The sequence below is a fragment of the Sus scrofa genome, chromosome 6 (genome assembly GCF_054392235.1).
Source record: "Sus scrofa isolate SSC_HxYL_T2T_F1_AM1 chromosome 6, Sscrofa_HxYL_maternal_Yorkshire_Landrace_v2.0, whole genome shotgun sequence".
NCBI classification, from domain to species: Eukaryota; Metazoa; Chordata; class Mammalia; order Artiodactyla; family Suidae; genus Sus; species Sus scrofa.
In genome coordinates, this window is record NC_139388.1 from 157,225,181 (window position 1) to 157,247,976 (window position 22,796).

At 42.8% G+C, this 22,796-nt stretch overlaps 1 protein-coding gene across 41 annotated transcripts in view; it reads right to left on the reverse strand.

Annotated features, from left to right (window-relative positions):
- The window catches only part of FGGY (FGGY carbohydrate kinase domain containing), a 459,774-nt gene that overhangs the window by 50,294 nt on the left and 386,684 nt on the right, over positions 1–22,796 (reverse strand). For 2 of the 41 annotated variants that reach the window (XM_021097808.2, XM_084964935.1), the window contains one exon: positions 21,344–22,358. The exons of 37 other annotated variants lie outside the window; for them this stretch is intronic. In XM_021097808.2, the coding sequence (XP_020953467.1) occupies positions 22,356–22,358 (3 nt within the window). In that variant the 3' untranslated portion in view covers positions 21,344–22,355. Of the gene's footprint in view, positions 1–21,343; positions 22,359–22,796 lie in introns of those variants that run through there. 2 more of the 41 variants (XM_084964944.1, XM_084964934.1) reach the window with 1 other exon arrangement.

Genomic DNA, 22,796 nt, shown 5'->3' on the forward strand with positions numbered 1-22,796 from the left:
CCTTACCCCCTGGCAACACAAGTCTGTTCTCCATGTTTCTGAGTCTGTGTCTGTTTCATAGATAGATTCATTTGTGTCATATTTTAGATTCCACATATAAGTGATATCATATGGTATTTGTCTTTCTCTTTCTGACTTAACTTCACTTAGTATGAGAATCTCTAGTTTTATCCATGTGGCTTTATTTTGTTCTCAGAGTTTCTCTTTTTAAATCCTGTCCCATGTTTGAGGCCCAGTTCACATTGGACTGTCCCCAGGAAGCCATCTCTGCACCCCCACAGCCCCGGTCCATCTTCTTGTCCCAGCTCCCTGAATTCACACCCACTCACAGTCTGTACTAAATAACTTCCCTTCTTAAAATGCCTGCTATTCTTCCAATATTTTACACAATTTTCTCACTCCAATTAGACTGCAATTTTTTCTTGAGTAACTGCTGAGATTTTTTTTTCCCCCTCTAATGTTAGTTTTCAGCATTAAACAAATATTCCCAAAGCCCCAGCAATATTTCCTCTGAGGGTTAACAAATGAAGTGTGAACATCCCCGGGAGCTCAGAGGTCAGAGTGGTTTCTACATCTTTTAAATGAAGATAAGGAGACAGATCTCACAGTGCCATTTGATGGATTGCGATAATAGCTATAAAAGCGGTAGAAGTCTGTTGAATTGAAAACATAATCTGGCAGAATGAAAAGGCAATTGGAATTGATAGGAACCTGTGAGGGAGGCAGAAGGAAAAGGAAAACGGTGGGGGAATGCAAAGGATTGCTAATGACACAGATGCATTAAGTATCTCTTACGTGTCATACACTGTACTAGGCAATTCATATATATTACATGCAGGGTACCCATGAAAAGCCCAAGATCTGGAGTCAGGTTATCGGGTTCCAATCCCAGTTCTTTCTGTTACCAGCTGTATGACCTCAGTTAAGCTATGGTTTATTTTCTTCATCTTTAAATTGAGATCAGTTAAAGCAGGGGGTTGGCAAGTTTTTTTTTTTTTTTCCTGTAAAAAGCCAGATAGTAAATATTTTAGGTTTTGTTGGACACACAGCTTCTGTTCCAACAACTCAGCCCTGGAGCTATAGCATGAAAGTAGCCACAGAGTCTATAGGAACAGATGGGCATAACTGTGTTCCAGTAAAACATTATTTGCAAAAATGGGCAGGGGGTAAGAATTGGGCCATGGGGAGCAGTTTGCCAACCTCTAATATAGACTTATATTACCTTATAGGGTCCATAGAGGGTTGAAGAGTTAATCCAGTTCATGCTCTTAGAACAGTGCCTTACACACCATAATTGCTTAACAAATACTAGCAGTTGTTACGACAATGAACCCATGCTAGAGGTGTTAGGGTACCCTTTTTCAGGGAAGAAAACTAAATCTCAGAATTTAATCTAATCGTGGAAGAGTCAGACTCAGAGCACAGGCTGGTTGATCTCTAAAGTCTGTAACATTTCCACTGTAATTTTGTCAACTTCCAAGATCTTATCAGAACCAAGACCTTATTTCGCATACTTAGAGAACCTATAACTTGGATCCTATATCTCCAAGTTTCTGGGACTTGACTCAAACATTGGTGACAAACACAACAGTGAGATCAGGCGTGGGATCCAAACGAGCATTGATGGAAAGCCCTGGTCTTTATTTCCCTGATCCAAGTCAGTGGGGAACAGGTGTGGGATCCATGTGGACTGCCCCCTCCCTCTGCTGCTCACACAGTCTCAGCCTTCGCTGGCCTTGGCGTCGGTTTCCTATGACACCGGCGGATCAATGGCCTTTGGGGAGCCCTAATTAAGTGCACAAATAGGGCAGCCTTTCCAAATCTCACATTAGTTCTGCATTGGAATGCCAGAACTTTTCTACCATGGAAAAATGCTTCATGCCCTGACTCTTAACAAACCCAGTAAGTTCAAATACATTGCGGGGTGGGGGGGAGGCAGGGAGGGGAGGGGATGGTGGCGTATAAGAATCCCAAGCTGTTATGTGAGAAGGCAAGGAAAGAAAGGGCTTTTTCTTGAAAGGGGGAAACAGAGGGCATCCAGAAATGTCACCAAAAGGCCCTGCAAACTCTCCAGCTTGCCTCCAGTCGTTCTTTGTCTGAGGAACTTGAACGTGATTTATGTTGCTCTTTCCTCGGGTCAGTGACCGGCTTCTTAAACCTGAGGCTCTGAAGCAGGTACCAGCAAAGATTTCTTTCCATATGGATAAAAAAGAAATCCACATGGAGAAAAAGAAAAACCAATACCCATTAAATGGCACGGACTTTGTACCTTTCAAAACCGTACACCTCTGTGATGTGTTATTTTTCTCTTCGTCCTTCTTTTTCTCCTCCAAAGCCCAATCTACCAATGTGTAGTCTAGAGAAGGCCTCTCTGGTCTTCTAATGGAAAAGATGCCATAATTGTTGGTTTTGTACACATGGGTGAAACAGCAATCAGCTCTCTGCTTTATGTGGGATTCCACATCTTCTGGAGTAAAACCATTTAGGCTACAAACCCCCAAAGGCATTGCTTGCTGTCTCTTTCCAGAGTTCAGTGGACCACTGTGTTGCTGTATTTTCCCTCATCAAAAGTGAAATTGTGGCTTAGCCTTCAACTTGATGCTCTTATTAGACAACACAACATGGGGAGCCACTGGGCTGGGATTCACAGATTCACCACCGCAAGGGGAACTTTGAGGTTCTAGGTTGTTACCCAGCCCAGGCCTCTGGCACAATACATGTCACCAGAGGTTCAACAGGCCAGCATGGGTTCCTGCCCAGGGAAATGGCAGCCTCTGTGGGGCTTGCTGTCTCAAGAGAGATGAAGGGGCCTTTAACAGGGGTGGCCATAGTTTATTATCCCAATAAACTCTCCTTTGAGTCCTGGACACTTTTTTTTAACCATTTTTTTTGGGGGGGGGTATACCTCACCTGTGGCATGTAGAGGTCCCAGCCCAGGGACTGAACCTGTATCACAGCAGCAGCCAGAGCTGCTGCAGTAAGGATGTTTGGTCCTTGGAGTTCCCATCATGGCACAGTGGTTAACAAATCTGACTAGGAACCATGAGGTTGTGGGTTCAATCCCTGGCCTTACTCAGTGGGTTAAGGATCCGGTGTTGCTGTGAGCTGTGGTGTGGGTCGAAGACACGGCTTGGATCCTGCGTTGCTATTTAACTAAGACACGGCTTGGATCCTGCATTGCTATGGCCCTGGCGGAGGCTGGCGGCAGCAGCTCTGATTAGACCCCTAGCCTGGGAACCTCCATATGCCATGGGAGCGGCCCTAGAAAAGACAGAAAAACAAACAAAACAAACACAAACAAAAGAACGTTGGGTCCTTAATCCGCTGAGCCACAGAGGAACTCTGAGTTCTGGTTGCTTTTAATGATAAATTATAATAATTACATCAGGACATAAGACTGGGCTAGGTCTGTCCAGGGTGTGTTGTCATCCATGGTGGATGGAGCTGTTACTTCTATGGAGCTGTTGCTAGCTGCGAGTCTTAGAGAAATCATCTCTCTGGGGCCGTAGGTAACTGAGAAGTTTCAGACTTTGAATTATGATTTTGATGCCCTTATTCTGTGTTGCCTCTTACCACAGACTCCACCAGACTGTGGACTTCACAAAAGCAAAGCTATACTTAGAAAATACTAAAATATGCAATGACTGCTAACCGTAGGCCTCTCTGATGCCAGCAGCTGGGGAAGAGGCTGCATTGACACAATCAGGAAGGCTATCTTCTTGGAAGCCCAGCTCAGGAGTTCCCAACTCTGGATCACCACAGTATCCAACCTTCTGGAGACCTACAAAGAATTGTCAGCTTCTTGTTCTGCCATATGAAGACCTTAAAACAACCCCTCACACTACTCACCATTTACTCTGAACATTCTGTCATAACACAAAAGAAGTTTTAGCATTAAAGGGTTAAAAAAAAAAAGAGGTTACCATGATCTCAGAATATAGGGAAATCACTTAAACTGATTATATCTAGCTGTGTTAAAATGTCCATATACTGCCCTCGTTTTTTAATTTCTCTTGAACTGGTGAAACTTTGTTAAGGACCTGCAGTGAGGATCTGTCACCTGCAGAGTCCCCCGGGGCTCCACACCAGGAAGGGCTCAAGCTTGGGGTCTGGTGATCTGAAATCCCTGTTTTGAAAGTCTTCACTTTATCTCTGAATGTACGCTTTGTGGATGCAGGCTGATGGGACAAGGGAACATGTGCTGGTGGCCCTGAGGCTGCCTTTCCCTTTCCAGGACCAGTTCTTGGCTAACTGCTCCCTGCCTTCTGGCACTTTACTCACAACCCCACTGCTGACCTTGCAGTCCTGGAGGGGCAACAGGGTTACATGGGCGGGGGTGGGGGTGGGAAGAGTAGCCGAATGCACAGGCCAGGTCATGAGACAGGTATCTCAGGGTGGAGCAAGCAGTGGCTCTCCCCACTACTCCCCATTGCTATGGAGAGCTGGGTGGGTAAATGGGAAGCTGGAAACCCTTGGGGGTCCCCTGTCAGCCATGAGTGATTTCCCTGCCCCCGGCCAGGGGCCCACATTTTCATCTTGTACCGTATCCCACCAATTACGTAGCTGGTTTTGCCTGCCATAGCCCTCTGATGAAGTTAAGAACTACCAGACTAGCTGAGGGACCCTTGCCGTGAAATATCTCCTCCACTCCTCTCCTTGTATGTAGATTCTCTGAGTAACGGCCTTGGTTCCCAGACTTCCCAATGGAAGTCAAATGTCCCCAGAGGTTAACACTGGTCTGTTGGAACCATTTCATGCTTGGCCTGGACTCGTGGTTAATTGTCAATCTCATCATCCTCCATGGGAGGGTGGCTCTTCAAGTGTAGAAAGCACTCTTCCACTGTGTGTGTGTGTGTGTGTGTGTGTGTGTGTGTGTGTGTGTGTGTGTACACACACTAATCTTACCTTCTCTGGCTTGCTGAACTTGAAAGAGCTTATACTTTGGATTTTCACACAAATCCAGGTTCAGATTCCAACTCTCTTACTTTCTGGCCACGTGGCTTTGACTCAGTGATTTGCCTTCCTAAACTAGTTCCTCATTTGTACATGGAGATGACAGTATCTACCTATCTCACATAGCCTAAGTTTAAAAAGTAAAGGTGGTTATAGAATTCAGTTTGTGATCAAGTGAGCAGTTCGCATTTGTCCCTTTCCCCTTCCTCGTCTGCCCCCTGGAGATGAGGACTGATGCTCGGGGAGGCCGTGTCTCACCTGGGAAACCCGCCCAACAGGGGCTGAGCCAGGTATCTTCCTGGCTCAGGGGCCTGTCCACTGTTCAAGAGGCAGCACTGCCAAGCAGGAAAAAGTCCTGGGCAGGTGAGCAGCAGTAACTCTAGAAACCCCAGAAGCTGCTTCTCAAGGAGCTAGATTTGGGCCCACAGGACTAGTTAGTTTTGACAGGTGGGCCCACAGGACTAGTTAGTTTTGACAGGTGAGAGGAAATCCTGCAATGGGGGGACAGACCTACAGCGGAAGGTAGAGAGCATCCAGGACAAACATGACCTTCTGCCCATCTTTCCCACATCCGAGCCGTGCCCTTTGGAGAGGCTGACAGAAAGTTTGTAACCGTGATGGAAAGGTTCAGGAGGACAGCATTAGATGTGTTTTAGACTAAGAATTAGGAGGCCTAGATTCTTTTTATTTTCTTTTTTCCCTTTTTTTTAACAGCTGCATTTGGAAGTTCCCAGGCTAGGTGTCCAATTGGAGCTGCAGCTGCCAGCCTATGCCACAGCCACAGCCATGCGGGATCCAAGCCTCATCTGAGACCTAAGCCACAGCTCATGGCAATGACAGATCCTTAACCCACTAGGCCAGGCCAGGGATCGAACCCATATCCTCATGGGTCCTCAGCTGGGTTTTTAACCCACTGAGCCACAATGGGAACTCCAAGAAGCCCAGATCTAGTCTCAGATTTTCTCTCTATAACCTTGGGACTGGCACCTCCCACTTTGGAAGCAAAAGTCTCCATTTTTTAAATGCATTAGATGACTTGTTAAAGTCTATTCCAGCTTTGATACCTCATTTTTAATTAGAATAAGGATGACTATAAAAAATATATATTCTATAAGAAGGTGAGGCATGCCCATTCAACTAGGATGGGTCCCTTCAAAGCAGTGGCTTTAGGAAGGCCTGGCCCTGGTCCAGGGATGTGGGTTTCTTGGGCAGGCCATCTGTTGAGACACCACAATGGCTGGTCAGCTGATGATTCTTGCATCTCTATTCACACCCAAGACACCTCATTCAGATGGGCTGTGACTGACTTTGGGAACAGTAACAGATTCAGCCATTTTCACGCGAACTGTTTTCAACAGTCATCTCCAAACAGAAGAAGCACAGTGGGCTGTGGTGACAAGAATTCCGGGGAGTACTATTTATGGCTGTGTTTTGGTTTACCCTTGGCCTAGTACACAGGGTACAGTTGAAAATGGCCTCAGTTGAAAACACTCTCTTGTCTTTCAGGGCAAAATTTCCAAACTTTTACATGCAGCCTGTAAGCTCCAGGCCTCCTGCCCCCGCCTCCACCTCCTCTGGTCTCTCAGGGAAACAGGGTCACCCCCTCCAACCCTGCTCACGCCTGGCCTCTGAGTCATTCCCAACAGAGGCAGGACATATGTTAATAGCATGTCATTAGGGATTTGGAGTTGGACAGTCCTGGGCTCAAATCCCAGTTCTTCCACTTGTTTGTTGTGCGATCTTAGGCAAATCGCTTAACCTCTCTGACTCTCAGTTTCACTAGGCGAAAATTAAAAATAACAGGACCTACGCAACAGGACTATTTTAAGAATTAAAAAGAGACATATCATTGTAGATAGATCCTGACAGACATCCTTAATAGTGTTTTTCTCTCTGTTCTAATCATTTTGGTTGATTAATAAAAACCGGGCTTGTCAACTAATCTATGGCAAAGGAGGCAAGAACAAACAATGGAGAGAAGACAGTCTCTTCAAGAAGTGGTTCTGGGAAAACTGGACAGCTACATGTAAAAGAATGGAATTAGAACGCTGTCTAACACCACACACAAAAATAAACTCAAAATTGATTAAAGATCTAAATGTTAGACCAGATACTATGAAACTCTTATTAGAGGAAAACAGAGGTAGAACACTTTTTGACATAAATCAATCACAGCAATATTTTTTCAGCTCCACCTCCTAGAGGAATTAAAATAAAAACAAAAATGAATAAATGGGACATAATTAAACTTAAAAGTTTTTGCACAGCAGAGGAAACTATAAATAAAACATAAAGACAACCCACAAAATGGGAGAAAATATCTGCAAACAATGCAACCAACAAGGAAATAATCTCCAAAATATACTACAACTCATGCAGCTCAATATTAAAAAGCTGGAGTTCCCAACATGGTGTAGCAGAAAAGAATCCGACTAGGAACCATGAGGTTGCAGGTTCGATCCCTGGCCTAGCTCAGTGGGTTAAGGGTCTGGCATTGCCGTGAGCTGTGGTGTAGGTTGCAGATGTGGCTCAGATTCTGAGTTGCTGTGGCTGTGGCATAGGCCAGCAGCTATAGCTCCGATTAGATCCCTAGACTGGGAAACTCCACATGCTGTGGGTGCGGCCCTAAAAAGACCAAAAAAAAAAAAAAAAAAAATATATATATATATATATATATATATATATACACACACACACACACATATATTAGAAAGCCAACAACACAATCGAAAATAGGCAGAAGATCTAAAAATACATTTCTCCACAGAAGACCTACAGGTGGCAAAATAAATGAAAAGATGTTCCACATCACTAATTACTAGAGAAATGCAAATAAAAACTACAATAAAGTATCAGCTCACACTGGTTAGACTGGCCATCATCAAAATGTCTACAAACAATAAATACTGGAGAGAGTACAGAGTTAAATGGAACCCTCCTACACTACTGGTGCAAACATAAATTGCTATAACCACTATGGAAAACAGTATGGAGGTTCCTTTAAAAAACTAAAAATAGAAATGCCACATGATTCAATAACCCTATTCCTGGGCACATAGCTGGAGAAAACCACAATTTGAAAAGTTACATGCACCCCAATGTTCATAGCAGCACTGTTTACAATAGCCAAGACATGGAAGCAACCTAAATGTCCATTGACAGAGAAAGGGAAGAAGAAGATGTGGTACATATATACAGTGGAATATTACTCACCCATAAAGAAAGAATGAAATAAAGCCATTTACAGCAACATGGATAGACCTAGAGATTATTATACTAAGTCAGACAAAGTTAAATATCATATGATGTCACTTATATATGGATTCGGACAAAACGATACAAATGAACTTATTTTAAAAGGAGACACAGACTCACCATAGAAAACAAACTTATGGTCACCAAAGGAGAAAGGTGAGAGGGAGGGATGGACTGGGGGTTTGGGATTGGCATATGTACACTATTGTACATGGAAGGGATGGTCAAAGGGGACCTTCTATATGGCACAGGGAACTCTACCCAATATTCTGTGATAACCCATAATGGGGAAACACCTGAAAAAGAATGGATGTGTGTATATGTATAACTCAATCACTCTGTTGTACAGTAGAAATTATTGCAACATTGTAAGTCAACAGTATTTCTTTTTTTTTTCTTTTTTTGTCTTTTTATCTTTTTAGGGTTGTACCTGTGGCATATGGAGGTTCTCAGGCTAGGGGTCTAATGAGAGCTGTAGCTGCCGGCCTATGCTACAGCCACAGCAATGCCAGATCTGAGTCACATCTGTGACCTACACCACAGCTCATGGCAACGATGGATCCTTAACCCACTGAGAGAGACCAGGGATCGAACTCGCAACCTCATGGTTCCTGGTCGGATTTGCTTCTGCTGTGCCACAAGGGGAACTCCCAGCTGTATTTCAATAAAACTTAAAAAAAAAAAAAACCAGGCTTCTGCCTCAGTTTCCCTTCTTAAGTTTTGATCTTCTTTCGTCTCATGCTCTAGACCCTGCAGGCTGGGGTGGGCTGGGGCTCTGGCTGTGCTGCCAATCCTCCTCCCCCTGACTGAGGGGAAGAATCTTCCCACTGATAGGCAGGAGATAAGAGTAACAAAAAGTTAACTGTATTAAGCACTTTCTATTTTTTCTGGTTTACCAGCATTGCCTCTTCATAACAAGCATAGACGTAGGCGCAATTACCAGTCCTATTTAACAGATCAGGAAACTAGATGCCGAAAAGATTTAGATCCAAGGTCATAGGGCCAAGGTGACTAGAGGCTTAATTCGTAAAAAGGAATTCTACTAGTACTATCCTCTACTAGAGGATCCAGAGCCTTCTCTTTTCATGACCAGCCTCTCTGCTTTTGAGTGTTGGGTACTCCCTGCATGTTCATGCCTGTCTTTTTCAAAAATCATTACCACAGTAGCACCACTAACTGAATCCCTATACGCCTTACATGCATTACCTCATTTGACCTTCCCAGCAATCTTATGAAGCAGACATTTTCATACCCATTTTACAAATGAGAGAGGCAAGGTTAGAACAGGTATGTTATTCAAAGTCAACTGGCTGTGAGCCAGGACTCGGGTACCATACATTATTTCTTTGTGATTCCTTGATCACTGTACCGTGTGTCAAAGGCCTGATAAATATTAACTCTCATAATGGCCCTACGAGGTAGGTAATACTAATATTCCCATTTTACAGAGAGGGAAACTGAGCCAGAGAGAAATGAGGACATCTATTCCAAGGCTCACAAGTAAAAGTGGCAGAGCTAGATTTTGAACCCAGGTAGTTAGGTGCAAGTGTCTGGGCCCCCAACGTCGAGTGCTGTGTTGCTATAAATGAAGGATGCCGGGGGAGGGGAGGGGAAGAGGAGATGATTTCAAAGTGGAGGAAATTGGAGGACCCATCATGGCTCAAAGGGAATGAATCTGACCAGCATCCATGAGGACTAGTATCCATAAGGGTTTGACCTCTGGCCTTGCTCGGTGGGTTAAGGATCTGATGTTGACATGAGATGTGGTGTAGGTCGCAGATGTGGCTCGGATCCTGTGTTGCTATGGCTGTGGTGTAGACTCAACTGCAACTCCTAGCGCGGGAGTTTACATATGTCGCAGGTGCAGCCCTAAAAAGACAAACAAACAAACAAAAACAAAACAAAACAAAAAACAAATGAGAAGGAATTGTCTCAGGACAGGCAGGAGGCTCAGTGAATCCAGGAACTACCAAAAGCTCCCCACTCACGTGGACGGGAGTAGTCCCCCAGAGCCCTGGCTCCTCTCCTCCAAAAAGGGTCAGCCACCCTGGAGAATTTTCCAGCATTGAGCAATGGTGTAGGTGTTTAGTTTCCTTTAGGCCCATGGAGATGCATCATGAGGAAATTGCCTCAGACTCTGGGGAAAGCTGTGACTCCTCTATGCAGCTACAAAATCCTCAGAAGAGATAGAAGTCAATAGTTTTAAGTGACTGATTACATTTAAATGTGTGTGTGTGGGGGGGAGATCTTTTATCAGGAGGGGCAGAAATAAACATGTATTAAGTAGGCAGAAACAAAGGAGATGTTAAACCCTTAAAACTGTGATTTGTTCCGTTTTACAGAGAAATAAACTAAGGCTCAGAACAGCGAAATGATGTTCCTCAAATCAAGTGCAAGTACAGGAGCCTAGGTGTGGTTGGTCCAAGGCCCATATACATGACTTCAGGCTGCAAGCTCCTAGCTAGTCCCCGACTGCCTCTCATTTGCCTATGACTGATCCATATGGTTTCAGAATTTCCCCGTAATTAATGGTGAAATTACCAGGAATGTCTGCATAAACACAGAGACCATCCTGCCAGCCTGGTGTGTTCTGGTCTAAAATGTTATTATTCTGAAAAACATAGCTTCAGGAAAAGAAATAGTTTATAGGGAAAGTCTCCAAGAAATCTTGAAGCCATAAAGAAAGAGATTCACAGATGTCAGTAAAGGAAAATTGAAAACTTCTGGATAAGACACTATAAGCAAAGGTAGATGATGAGGATCCTATTACAAGAAAAACTTCAATATATACGACAAAGGACTGAGGTACAGAGCACACGAAGAACTCCTCTAAATCTGCAAAAGAAAGACAAAAAACCCTATAGGAAAATGAAGAGAGGATCTTAATAGGCCATTGACAGATGACAGACCGAGGATATAAAGAAAATGTTCATTCTTACTAGCAACAGGGCAGAGGCAAAGGAAAAGAACATAAGCAGTCATTTTCTGCCCAAGACTTTGGCAAAAATGTTAAGCGACTGACAATACGCAGTGTTGGCAAAGGCAGAGGGGCACCGTTGGCAGAAATACAAACTGGGCTGGCCTTTATGGAGGGCATTTTGGCCATAGCTAAGACAATTTCAAGCGCACGAATCCTCCCAGAAGAAATTTTATTTTTTTGTATCTCTCCAAGAGAACTCTTCACACATGTATGTAAAGAACCATACCCAGGATGATCCTGGCATTGCCATATGCAAAACTAGATACCAAACACAGTCTAAATGTCAATCAATAGGACATAGGTTAAGTAACTTTTTATAAATGCAGACTCTGGAATTACCACCCACAGGTAATAGACATAGGGCGGCTCTATATGCACTGACATCCTCCCGACAGCTAATAAGTGAAAAAAAACCTTGTGGAGCAATTTGCACACTATGATCCTAGACGCTCCCATACATATGTCTGTGAATGCATTAACAAGGTGAAGAAGACATACAAAACAGACAGTAACGATTCCCTCTGGGATCAGGAGAGGCTTGTGCCTTTTGCCTTTTACTCTGAATTTCTATGTCGTCTGCGTTTTTACAGTGTAAGTGTATTTCTACCATTGTTCACTATCTAAAGAGAAGCGAGTCAGCCAAAGAGACAGAGACACTTGCCTTGTGTTCGGGGTTACATCCTGTTCGCGCAGGATTGAGAAATACTCTGACCCAGGGCCGCGTCTCCCTCCTCTGCGGATGGGAAGAAAGCAGCTCATTTGGAAACTGCCCTCCCCTCTTCTCTCCCTCTCATTTCTGAAGGGGCTCGTCTACCTGAACACATGTGGGTTTACACACAGTCCTCACCAGCATGTGCTGACTCAGAATAACCACTGCCTAGGTTAGTTCACCACCTGAGAACTTTTGAATCACTGAACAAAGAGATTCTTGTCACCTTGGTAAAACTCATACACAATCAAACCCCAAAACAAACTCCAACAGCAATAACAAATTGTCGGGTCTCCTGAGCAGAAGACTTGATTTAAACCATGGGGTCCAATGGGCACAGATTGGACGTACAGCTCCAAAAATAATGGCTCTGCTAGCCTAAAACATATCAGATGTTCCTTTAGCCTTAGCTCGCCCAAGACATAAACTATGTGTTCAGGGGAAAGCAAAGTCAAATGACTCATGACAGAGTTTGTTTTTAGTATGAATTATTTTTTCTGGCTCCTTGCTTTTAAAGACGGATCCTTTTCAGATGGGTAGAAGCAAGGACTGCTGGGAGCTGGGCTCTTGAGCCTAGCCCATTCCCACCCCCCACTTCTGAAAGCTGGAAGCGGATGCCCTGAGAAGGAGAGTTTATTTCCCATATGATCACTCCCACGATGCACTGCTGCTGCTTTTTTTTTTTTCCTTTCGAAACAAGTCAGGCAATGGCAGCCTGAGTGAGGTGGGTGAAAAACACTAGATCTGGAGCCTGAGAGACCTGAGTTCTGATTCCACTGCTACCATTTGTGAACTGCTTGCCACAGGGAATGTCACATGACTTCTCTGGTCTCTGGGCTGCAGTCTGAGAAGAATTCTGAGAAGAGTAAGCACCACTTTAGATTGTGGTGGGGACTCAATGAGGTAACCCAAGCAAAGTGTGTGCCTCACAGGAGACACTCAGTAAACAGCAGGGACAGGACTCCTCAAGGCAGACAGGGTTCTGTATACCTCAGCATCCCTAATGCTCATCTGAGAACGAGGCAGCAGGTATTTGAGGAAGGCAGGCAGCAATGCACTTGGTACTTATGATATGCCCGACACTGTTCTAATCGCTTTATATGGATTATCTCATTTATCTTTACAAATAACACAGGAGGTTATTTACTATCCACACTGAGACACAGAGAGATTAAGAACCCTGACCAAGGCCACACAGGTGGTCAATCGAGGGCCTGAGAGCTGAATGCTTGCGGGATGGCTTTAGAGCAGGAGGCGGGGAGGGAAGACAGCAGACCAGAGGCTCCCTGCATGGACTCCAAGGAAAGGCTACATCAGGAACAGTCCACCTCTCAGATCACTGTCGAAGAACAGACACAGGGGAAGGAGGCAGACAGCAGGAGTGTGGTCACTCGTGGCTCTGCAGGAAGACAGGTGGTGGACAGCCAGAACCCACCCATGAGTATGGCAGATTAGGACAGCTTCTCAGAGCGCTTGGGGCCAGGAGCTGCCCATGCTTCAGGAAGAGTGAGTACCCTCCTACAGAGCTGATGCCCATAAGCATTCACCACCTCCCTCTCCTCAGTTATAGAACTAAAACGAACCTAGAATTCCAGAGCTGGAAGGGACCTTAGCCATTGCCTGTGGCCACTCTGCTGTACAGGTTAGAGCACCACTACTTGCTAATGCCACACCACAATTAGAGTAAAGACCAGAGTCCCTACTTTTCAAGACAGCAATCAGCCTCTGGCACCGGAACAGACTAGTAGCCACCCTCCCTTCTATGCACAGCCTTGAGATTTTGATATCCTTTTCAGTCATTCACCCTTCCCATAGCTCTCATCCAAGCAATGTTCAGGAAAGTCATTGCTGACCAATGGGCTAGCCTTTGGGCTTTGGACATGTCCAGTCCCCCATAGACTGCTTAGCTTGCTTTCCAAGGAAATCACTGAATAACCTACTAGGCAAGCAAGTCTTTCATAATGATATGGATCTCTGTAAGAGTCTGCCTACAGGGAAGTGATGGGCAGAATTTGGAATAGTGATTTACCAAGGTGAATTAACAAAATGCCTTTTGGCTTTATATTTTTGTCTCATGAGCTGCCCTAATAATGTGTGTAGATAAAAGCATTAATTTGTTCATTCATTTTACCACGCAAATCTACATTTTCATCTTAGACACAATGAATTCACCGTTAGGTTCCTGAATCTTTTGTTCACAAGATCTAAAATTCGTTACACACTTCCCTCCCATTCTCAGCCCCTCAAGACAGACAGACAGACAGACGCACACACACACACACACACACACACACACACACACACACACACACACACACTTTTGTTCAGTTAACACTTCCAAGCCCTGGCTCAACTGTCATTCCTTTGGAACGTTTTTTCTGCCTCCTGAAGGCTGGGTGAGGTGCAATCACCCACCTATCACAGCACAGAGCATGCTGTAGTATACTCGTCAATTGTTACCATATCTGCAATTTTGTAGAGAAACTTGAGAACAAAGACTGAGTCTTTCTGACTGTGAGTGGAGAGACAGGGCTAGCACAGGGGGCTGGCACACAGATGGCGCTCAAGAAACATTGGTTGAATAAATGGATGCAAGAAAGGAAAATGACTGAAGCATGATTCTGACATAGACGCTGCTCTCAGCAGGCTTCCAGTCTGCTGGGAGGTGGACACACAAAGGAGAGTCAGAACATGTGTGGGAAAGAATGTGTCCAAGGTCTGCTTTGTGTGATGAGAGCACTGAAGAATAAATGACCCACTGTGCCAAGATGGTTGGGGTCTTGCCTCTGCCTTCTGTGCATCTTAACTTGATTTTAGAGGACAGACATGTGTAACACATGGGTGTGTGTGGAAGATACATGGAGTGCAACCTTGTGTGTCCCATTCTCTTGCCTGTGTCCCTTCCCGGCCCTCGACTCCCATGAATGTCATCTCAGGATTTCGCCCTTCTAGATCATTTCCTTCTTTTTTTCCCGCTCTGAAAATTTTATTTATTAATTTTTTAAAGATTTTTATTTTTTTATTATAGTTGATGCAAATCATTTCTTAGAATTCAGTGAGACCAGGGTCTGAGGCAGAAATTCACTCAGAGAGCTGAGAAGGGAAAGAGAGAGAGGACATGCACACCACAGAATGCTCCTTAGTCAACAAAATCCAGTCTCCCTGGTCTTTCTGCTTTTCCTCAGACTATTCCTTTCATTCTGACTGACCCCAGGGCCTTTGCACTTCCTGTGCTCTCTGCTATCCCAGTCTCATGTCAAACACATTTCTTCAGGAGGGTTTTTCCTACCCTCACAAAGTCTTTCCTACTGTACCTGCCTGGCCTCTCTTTGTCACTTTTCATGGCTTTACTTTCACTTTTTTTTTTTTCTGCCCTCAAATCATATTACTTGTTGTGATTACCTGCTTCTGGAATTACTGGACTCCTCCCAACTGGACGATATGCTCTGTGAGGGCAGACGCGGTTTTTTCAATAAATAGTGCCAGTGGCACGTGGTGAGGAGAAGCAGATAGGGATCAAAGGGCGGAAGGAAGCACAGCTCCCAAAGTAAAAGCCAGTTAATGAGACAAAGAAAAGTGATCCAGACTAACTCCCACAGTGCAAGAAAGAACTAGTGATATTAACACTTCTACTGCACACCAACTATGGTAGGCTTATGTATTACCTCGTTGAATTTCCCTTTGGGGGATCCATAAGCATTCTGTGAACATACGTAAAATGGGAGTAGTTTTAGATCCCATCCCATATTGTTGTGGCGATTAAATACATTAATTCATGCAAAGTGATTTGAACAGTACTTGGCATTTAGAAAGCATCAACAAATACTGCCTAAAATCATCATCATAATCATTATCTACAAAGAAACATGACACACCCCCTACTAAGAATTTAATGTATTTCTAAGCACTATGTTTACTTCTTTTTAAAATGAACCATAGGAGTTCCCGTCGTGGCGCAGTGGTTAACGAATCCGACTAGGAACCATGAGGTTGCGGGTTCGGTCCCTGCCCTTGCTCAGTGGGTTAACGATCCGGCGTTGCCGTGAGCTGTGGTGTAGGTTGCAGACGCGGCTCGGATCCCGCGTTGCTGTGGCTCTGGCGTAGGCCGGTGGCTACAGCTCCGATTCGACCCCTAGCCTGGGAACCTCCATATGCCGCGGAAGCGGCCCAAGAGATAGCAACAACAACAAACAACAACAACAAAAGACAAAAAAAAAAATAAAAAAAAGACAAAAAAAAATTAAAAAAAAATAAAATAAAATGAACCATAGAATTTCTACAGTGTACAAAGTTAAACACACATCCCCTATGATTTTAATGTGGTGCAAAAACAGTTTCATAAGAATTGTTTATCAGTGTTTATATAGTCAAAACATTTTATTGCAGGTTTTTAAGAAACACATTTGTGATAGTTTTAATGAGGTTTTTAAAAGTTTTAAGATGTAAACATAAAGAACCATGGAAGAATTCTGAGAAACTAGAAGAAACGACAATGAAACGGTGGTGGAAAGAATAAATAGGCTAAACGCTGAAATAAAACTTTATAATGACTGATACAGAGAATGAAGAATGAAAGAGGAGACCATGTGGAGATGTGAGAAGCAAATAATTATAATGAGACAGCAAATAGAAGCCCCACATGCAAATATCATTTCACTATAATCACTACGGGAAATGCCTGTCACCAAGGATGAAAATAGCAAGAAAACTGCTGAAAACAAGAACTGTTAGTTAAGCACAATAAGTAAATACATGATGTTTTATTAATAATTTAAAAAAATGTGCTAGAACAGAATATATAACTCCAAATTCAGCGAGTTCTTGATAAAAAGACTAAGTACAGCTCTTTTTGGTTTGTTGCCAGCTTGGAAACCTGGTGGAGATAGCAACCTACCTCCTCAGGCTGCTACTGCCTTCTCTCTCCTTCAACCCCAAGAGCCGCAACTCTTTGGTCACCTCCTATCAAGGAGCAAGGGGTTTGCTTTCTAAAAAAGTACTGGGAGCGCTTTAACACCACATGCAATGTTCCCCAGAACCCCTAGGTGGAGCTATTGCAAAACTAACAGAAGTCTGACTCCTCACAAGAAAAAATAATAAACATAGTACATTTAGTACAAAGCACTAAAAGCAATAACAACTCAAAAGCAGACACTATTTGTTACAAAAACTACAAACAATTTAGTATCTCTAAGACACTTTTTAATTTCCTTTTTAATTCAAGAGCTTACCCCACGAAGAAGAGACATTTTATTTTTCAGCCAGAAAAAATATCTCAGGGTTGTTCCCTCCCTCTAAAACACTTATATTTAAGAGCCCAGTAGAAACCCACATGACGCTAAAAAGTTTGTGGTATAAATTATTTTATGATCAAAACTGGCTTGTTAGCACAAAAGAACTAATGTTCAGAGTAGAAATATAAGACAGTGAATGAGGGTTGGCTGGGGAAAAAAATAAAGTTATGTTGGTTTGATAGCCCACCAAAAGTCATGTTATTAAATATATCTAAACATGGTATTCATTTAGACTCAGCATCTCAAGTAATGGGGATGTGTCAAATAATACCTGGCTGCTAAGAGTATATATATTTAGGAATCAGTGCCACATAAAACACACATCATGTACAATTCAGTCTCATCTGTTCTCTTGGCTGTGGGCACACACATATTAAAAATTAAGTACACATTCAGTGTACGCTCAACCCTTTTAAAAGGCTTTCTTTTTAAACAGAAACATGCAATGGAAAGCGAACTCAACTCTGGTGAAAGGTAATGGATGCATCCCTCTGGGAAGAGCTGTCCTGTTTATCAAAAGAAAGAAGAGAGGAGGGTCCAGAGCAAGGGGCGGGGGGAATGCCTGAGGGGTCAGCAAAGAGAGTGCCTAATTTCAGAGAGGAGCCAAAATCAGTTTCTATCGCCAGGCTTCCTTCTTTGCCAGAATTGAAAGAAGGAATAAATGCTATCTTTTCCCACAGAGTCAGGGGCATTATTGAGCAGGAAGATAGTATTTTAAGATATGGAGGATGTAACAGTAGCCAAATAAATGCAGGCAAATGCAGGCAAATGTTTACTGACTCCCAATGCATTAGAGAAATACTTTCTTTTTTTCAAAGTAGGGGGGATCTTTAGTTTTCTGGGTATTATGCTAGGCACTGATCAAGGGGTGGTTAAGACAAGTCAGGAAGACAGTAAATGTTAATGATGCTAAGAGTCAAGGGCCATGATAGAGTTTTACTCAATGTTTCCAATAAAAAAGTAATATATCTAACATACAGACGCTACAAAACAAATAAGCATCCTCTCCTTTCCAATGCCATGAGGTTCCCTAAAATCCTCAGGCTAGAACAAGACATCCCAGGTGTTAAAACGTCAGATAATATCACATCCCATCTCTGAAAAAGCCAGCAGAAAGGTCACCATATTCTTACCATTTTTTAATTTGAGAAACTAAGTTTAAGTCCAGAAAAGTCCAGAAAAGAATATCATACCACTTAGAAGGGGATTAGTGCAAGTTTTTTTGTTTTTGTTTTTTTTAAATATTCAGACAGTATTCTGTCCATTCATGGATGATAGAGCTGAGGCTTTGAGAGGTTAATCATATTATCCAAGATCCTAGATTTAAGAAGTTATAGAGGGTAGATGGAACCCAAGGGTGTTTTACTTGAAAATCCACTTTTAAAAATCACGAACACCCCTCCTCACCAACCACCACCCCTGTCCCGCTCCTTCTCTGCAGCTGACTGAAGACTCAAGGCAGGAGCGATGAAGGAAATTGGGGTGAGGCTGGGGACAAAGCATGCAACCACATTTATCTCTTGTCACCTACTTAGAAAAGACTGAAGGAAGAGGGTTTGGGTTCTTAGAACTCTGCTTTTCACTGCCGCTGTCATCCCCACCTGAGCTATCTATTTCCCCCATGGGGGAGAAGTCACTGAAATGTGAAGCATGCCAAAGTCTTCACAGTGACGGTGGGTATAGTCGGGGACCACTGGCCACAGGCTGTGTTGCATCAAGACCACAACCAGGAAGGAAGGAAATTTTGACATGTGCTACCACATGGATGGCTCTCGAGGACATTATGCTAAGTGAAATAAGCCAGTCAAAAAAAAAAAAAAAAAAAGAGAGGGAGAGAAAGAGAGACAAATACTATATGATTCCACTTTTACCAGGTACCTAAAGTAGTCAAATTCAGAGACAGAAGTAGAAGCACGTTGTCAGAGACTGGAGGGAAGTGGGGGTGGGGAATCATCGCGGAATGGGTACAGTTTCAGTTTTGCAGGATCAAAAGAGTTCTGGATATTGATTGTGCAGTAATATGAATAATACTTAACACTACTAAACTGTATATACAAAAGAATACAACCAAGAATGCCTTCTCTGGTGATCATTTGCAGTGTTCTCTTGTTTGGCACAATATGACGTGTGACCGTTCCAATTTTTAGATTTGTGCAAGTAAAACTCCTTTTGTGGGACATCCCTGCTACTTTTCTGGAAAGCAGGAAATAGATCTTTTCTTTTTTATAAACATGTAACATTGTGTATCTGCATTGTTGTACATGAATTCTCACCCTGGTTGGATCAGCTAAGGGCTCTGAACAAAGCACTTCCCCTCTCTGGGTCCCAACTTCCACATCTGTAAAAGGAAGGATTGGGTGAGATGATTTCTGAGGGCCCTTTCAATTCTCAGATGCCAATTCCTGTTTTTCCAAATGTGAACACTGTCTACACCATTAGGTATACTTTATTTATTATTGACAATCATCAGAACATTTTTGCAAAGCCACAAGTCACTTCTCAAATACCAACTCGTTGCATTTTTCCTGAGGGATGCGTGGAGAGAGGAAGGATGCTGGGCAAGGCAGGCAGACAGGAAGCAGTGGAGTTAAAGTGCCCTGGAAGAAACACTGGACTGGGAGTCTCACAGTATGAGGTTTAGTCCTGGGCTCTACCACTTGGTAGCCAGGTGAATCAGAACAGAAACATTTACTTGGGCTTACTAAGCATGAGATGCTTTTACATTTGTTATCTTATTATTTCACAAATTTTAGTTACTCACATTCCATCTTCATAATTGTTTCCATATCTACGTACCACCTGTAGTATTTACTACATATGCAATATTTTTTTCTAAATTCCAAATAAACTTTTTTCTCTTTTTCCAAATTGCCTTGTTCCACGTAAAAATGTCTATGAAAACATAGGTGTGGTCCTGGTTATCTTTTTTTTCTAATGTACATTAAAATATGGGATCTAAAATATGGTACAAAGGTGAACCTATCTATAAAACAGAAACAGACTCACAGACATAGAGAACAGACTTGTGGTTGCCAAGGGGGAGGCGGGAGGGAGTGGGATGGATGGGGAGTCTGGGGTTAGTAGATCCAAACTATTACATTTAGAATGGGTAAACAAGGTCCTACCGTATAGAACAGGGAACCATATCCAGTCTCTTGGGACAGAACATGATGGAAGGTAATATAAGAAAGGGAATAATAATATATATATACACACACACATGCATGACTGGGTCACTTTGCTGCACAGCAGATATTGGCACAACATTGTAAATCAACTATACTTTAATAAAAAGTAAAAAAATAAAATAAAGAGTGTCCACATGCCTGCTAAAATCATCCTGAGTGCCACTGGTGCTGTACGTGTGCATTTGGGGAGATGTCACGTCATCCTACTTTGTCTCCATTTATGGCTGCTGGACCCTGGAGTCCATGGAGTTTAGTAACTCATCCAGGTCTGAACTAACAGACCCAAAGCAATGTGCTGGTTCATATTCCTCTCTTTAGAATGAGTATATTTCATACAGAATATTTCCAAAATTTTAAAATTTCACATACACTAATGCTTTCCAAAATTACTTTGGAGAACAACATATGGTTAGTAAGTTCTTATTTTGCCAAGTAAGAACTCAGAATAAAAAAAAGTTATTTTCATACAAGATAATATTTAAAAAAAAAAAAAGCATAGAACTTTCTATACCAAACAATTGGGACCAGGGTACTTTTCAGGGTATCATAAATCATTTAAGAAGAATACATTTATGATGCTGCATACTTTTCTACATTTCTCATTCTGGTGAAAACTCTAATGGACTAGCCACTGGCCAGACTCAGTACTGGTGGACAAGAGTACAATGGGAAATAGCTTTGGAATAATGTGCTTCTTTTTAAATTTTTAAAAAAATTTTTTGTCTTTTATTTATTTATTTATTTTAGGGCCACACTCACAGCACATGGAGGTTTCCAGGCTAGGAGTCAAATTGGAGCCGTAGCTGCTGGCCCATGCATAGCCACAGCAACGCCAGATCTGAGTCGCATCTATGACCTATACCACAGCTCACAGCAACACCAGATCCTTAACCCATTGAGCGAGGCCAGGGATCGAACGTACATCCTCATGGAATACTAGTCAGATTCATTTCTGCTGAGCCACCATGGAACTCCATGTGTTTATTTATAAATTTTTTTAATTAAAGTATAGTTGATTTACAATGTGTCAATTTCTGCTGTACAACAAAGTGACCCAGTCATACATACATGTATATTCTTTTTCTCATAATTATCTTCCACCATGTTTTATCACAAGAGCTTGGATATCGTTTCCTGTGCTACCATGGATAAGACCCCACTGCTTATCTATTCTAAATATAATAGTTTGTGTCTATGAACTCCAAACTCCCAGTCTATCCCACCCCCCTCCTCCTTGGCAACCACAAGTCTGTTCTCCATGTCTGTAAGTCTGTTTCTGTTTTGTAAATAGGTTCATTTGTACCATTTTAGATTCCACACATAAGTGATATCATATGGTATTTGTCTTTCTCTTCCTGACTTACTTCACTTAGTATGAGAATCTCTAGTTGCATCCATGTTGCTGCAAATGGCACTATATCATTCTGGGATCACGCGGTTCTGAGTTCAGGTCCCGCTTTTGTAGGAATCACATGTGCAGCTTTGTACAACCTTAACTGGAGCCTTAAGTTCTCATCTGTAACCTGAGGCTACCATTCACTGTTGTAAAGATTAAATGGAGTAAGTTTAGAAGATGCCACACACAGCCCCTGACCTGTGGTAGGAGCTCACTAAGTGGCAGTCACGACTTTCTTCTTACCAGTCTTCTTGTGTCTGACCCAGAGGGGTTGCCATGAGGGTGCAATGTGACAACATTTGGGAAAGTGTACAGACAATCACACAGCTCTTACTGTTCCTCCAGATCTCAAGTAAGAAGTCACTCTTCCTGGGAATCGTTTATTCACCCACCAAGTTGGATAAGAACCCCCTGCCCTGGGTACCCTGGAATAGTGTGCTTTCCATCTGTTCACTTGTCATACTGCATTGAAATTGCCAGGCAACTTCTCGCCATCCAGTAGGCTCACAGGAGTTCTGAGAGGGTAAGGGTGGGAAATACATGGATCTTGTTGTTGCTTCTTCACCATCTAGCAGGTAGGTAGTCACTGCCAAATACAGAATGGGTGCTCTTTTAATTTGTTAAATGGACACATAAATTGATGGCAGATTGGTGGGAGTTTTCAAACCTGTTATGTGGTTATTACTTGTACACTTGATGGTCTTGATCATGGGCTTACAGTAACATCTCCCAATGTCTGGTGCTTTAGCAAAGTAAGATGCTCCATGGAAAACTAATTCTTTGGCCAAGTAAATTTAGGAATAACTATATTCATATGCCTCCCCACCCAGGAAGTTCACCATCATGTTTATATATTAAAGCTTTATGCAACATCTTGCTACAAAGATACCTAGTTAACTTGAATGTAGCATTTAACAAATGAATTCTTTCTAGGAACACCTTTTAATATACTCAAGAGCATTCTTTTGAAAATCCTATCTTACAGAGAACTTAGGCTCTAAGTAAATTTTTCTCATGGTTTCTG